The following is a 2,571-nucleotide window of genomic DNA, read 5'->3' on the forward strand; positions in this document are numbered from 1 at the left end:
AATAATTAGCTAAAACCATAGTGGTAAAGTGAGTGTGATAGTCATACATAGGACTTAAAAGAGGTTTGAATAGTGATTTTGTTATATGAATAGTTCCAAGAGTTATAATCATATGTATTTAAACTGTTGTGGTGCCAAGAGTTCTATTGTTGTACTTAATTAAATTAAGCCTAATTAAGATTAAGTGATTTAAGTTATAATTTATAACTTAAATATTTATAAAAAATTATATCATTGGTTTTATTTTAACGAGATCTTTTATATAAGGTCAATATTAAATATTTTATTTTATTACCCAAATTATAATTTCTATATTTTCTCTCCACCAAATTGTCTTTCAAATTGTTTCGTAAGTTTTAATGTTTGAAATGCATAAAAATAGTAAACTCAAATATTCAAATCCAATACCTTTATTTTTATTTTTTGGTAAAAATTCAATATCTTTATTTCATTTCACCAACTACATTCTCAAACACAAACTAAAAGCAAGATAACAATTTCTACCACAAACATAAATGCAATACAATTTATTTCATTTCACGATACGAAACGAAACGACAAACACAAGCACGTACAAACACAAAGCAAGATAATTAAACTCGAAATAAAAATAAAATGTAACACACATAAACGACAAACATAAAATGTAGATGTTCAACACCAGTGTCGTACTTGGCCGCGACTTCCTTCTCGAATCCAGAGGTGTTGTACCAGATCTTTTTTAGTTTTCGGTGGAGCTCAGTTGACCTAAACAAACTAAGCCGAGTAAGCCTATCTTCTAATGCCATTGGACGATAACTTTGACCTCCATCATAGGGTTCGGTATCGTACCGTTCCACAGCCTGGGCGATATATCCTTTCCTCAACGTGGTCAACATCATCATCTGATTCATCATCTTTGTTGTCTGGCCGCTCGTCCTCAATGATCATATTGTGCAAAATTATGCACGTTTTCATAATATATATAACCCAAATCATTTGCTTTCCATTGATCCTTTGGCGGGTCTTTTCCTGAATGCCCTCTCAACATCTTTCATGTTGGACTCTTGATACTTTGCAAATAGCTTACTAGCATCTTTTACCGGATTCGTTATTGTTTGGATAAGTGTGACCCATTTGGGGTAGATTTGGTCCACTAGATAATATCTCATCATGTATTTGTTGTCAATGACTATATACTTCACCTGATGGTTGCACATATGCTCTTAATTATAAAAAAGATGTGAGTCATCCAAAACACTAATGTCGTTGTAGCTCCTAGGAAAACCAAAGTTGGTATGCCACGTTGTACCTGGAAAATGGCTCAAGTATTACATTTAGGGTGTGATAATGCCCATGATATGCCCCATAGTGTCCCACTAGGCAATTTGTCACTCCCAGTGCATGCAATCTAGACTCCTGAGCATATATAATTGGGAATCCTCGTTTCTTGGCCCTACGCAACAGCCGTTGAAGATCAGACATTGTTGGTTTGCGGAGGTAATCGCTCCATATAGTAATCACTATGATGAACTTCTTGAACGACAGCAGCACTATGCTTTTGACAATTTGAAAGCCTTCGTCTGAGGCATTGGCCGAGTACCCAGTGAAGAGCATTCTCATGACCGAAGTCACCTTCTGCTTCGACGTGCAGCCCTATTTTCGAGCAGCGTCTTGTCTTTTTTGGAAGTAGCTATCAAAGTTGCACACATCTTCGAGCACCTTTAGGAAGAATGATTTCTTCATCCGGTAGCGTCGTCAAAACATATCTTCAGTAAATCTCGCTCAAGGGTTGAAGTAGTTGCTCATGATAAGATTGTGGCCAACTTCTCGGTCTCGAGGTATATAGCATCATGGGTTGGATGTGCCTCCATGTATTGGTTCTTAATTGAGTAGTGCATAAGCGACTGCAGCACCCATGGCACATGCCGTGAGATTTATGATTTCTTGATCCAACATTTCTAGTTCCAAATTAAACTTCTCTTCCTCCTCATTGAATTCTTTGGTGAGAACCATCTTGAAACAGAGTGTGATTGAAGCGTAGGTTTAGCTATGATATTTATAAATACATGCGAAATCAAAGATAATGATCCAACAGGGTAGGTTTGTTATCATGTAAATGTGAAATCTAAACGAATCAGATTTTTATCATCTTTGAAACCTAAACGAATCATAAGCTTAATTATCATCTAGGAAATGTAAAGGAATCAGAATATCATCATCTTGGAAATGTAAATGAATCTGGGGCTTGTCATAACTTGGAAACGTGACATTTAATAATATGATATTTTATTTCAATTAATAATACTACATGACATAAAATACACACATATTGATGAAACACACACAAACAGAACACACACATAAAGTAGACGACAAACATAATTGAAAATACAATGAAGCATTAATCAAATAGTGAAAAGTCAGTGTTGGGATAGTACCCTCCCGAGCTTGACGTGCCCTGATTTGCCTCGATAGAAGCACTTGCATTCTATCTTGCCATTAACTTCATGATGTCGTGCCTCCCAAAACGCTCGTTTTTCTCCAAACATGGTGGTGAAGTCCATTCCATTTTCATAACCCATAAGTCTT

General features: G+C 35.9%; 1 protein-coding gene across 1 annotated transcript; it reads right to left on the bottom strand.

Annotated features, from left to right (window-relative positions):
• Positions 1-974: 974 nt before the first annotated feature.
• On the bottom strand, positions 975-1,602 carry LOC147291536 (uncharacterized). The gene is made up of 2 exons (XM_086235967.1): positions 1,315-1,602; positions 975-1,184 (listed from the first exon to the last, which is right to left on the bottom strand). The coding sequence occupies exons 1-2, from the start codon at positions 1,600-1,602 to the stop codon at positions 975-977; spliced, it is 498 nt and encodes a 165-aa protein (XP_086092093.1).
• Positions 1,603-2,571: the final 969 nt, after the last annotated feature.

Source organism: Dryas octopetala, chromosome 3, assembly GCF_963921425.1.
Source record: "Dryas octopetala chromosome 3, drDryOcto1.1, whole genome shotgun sequence".
Classification (NCBI taxonomy): domain Eukaryota; kingdom Viridiplantae; phylum Streptophyta; class Magnoliopsida; order Rosales; family Rosaceae; genus Dryas; species Dryas octopetala.

Excerpts from the sequence above, each read along its gene's own strand:
- LOC147291536 (XM_086235967.1), bottom strand. The coding sequence starts at position 1,602 with ATGAGAATGCTCTTCACTGGGTACTCGGCCAATGCCTCAGACGAAGGC. Across the intron at positions 1,185-1,314 it reads GGCATTATCACACCCTAAAT|GTGAAGTATATAGTCATTGA; the intron begins GTAATACTTGAG and ends TGCAACCATCAG.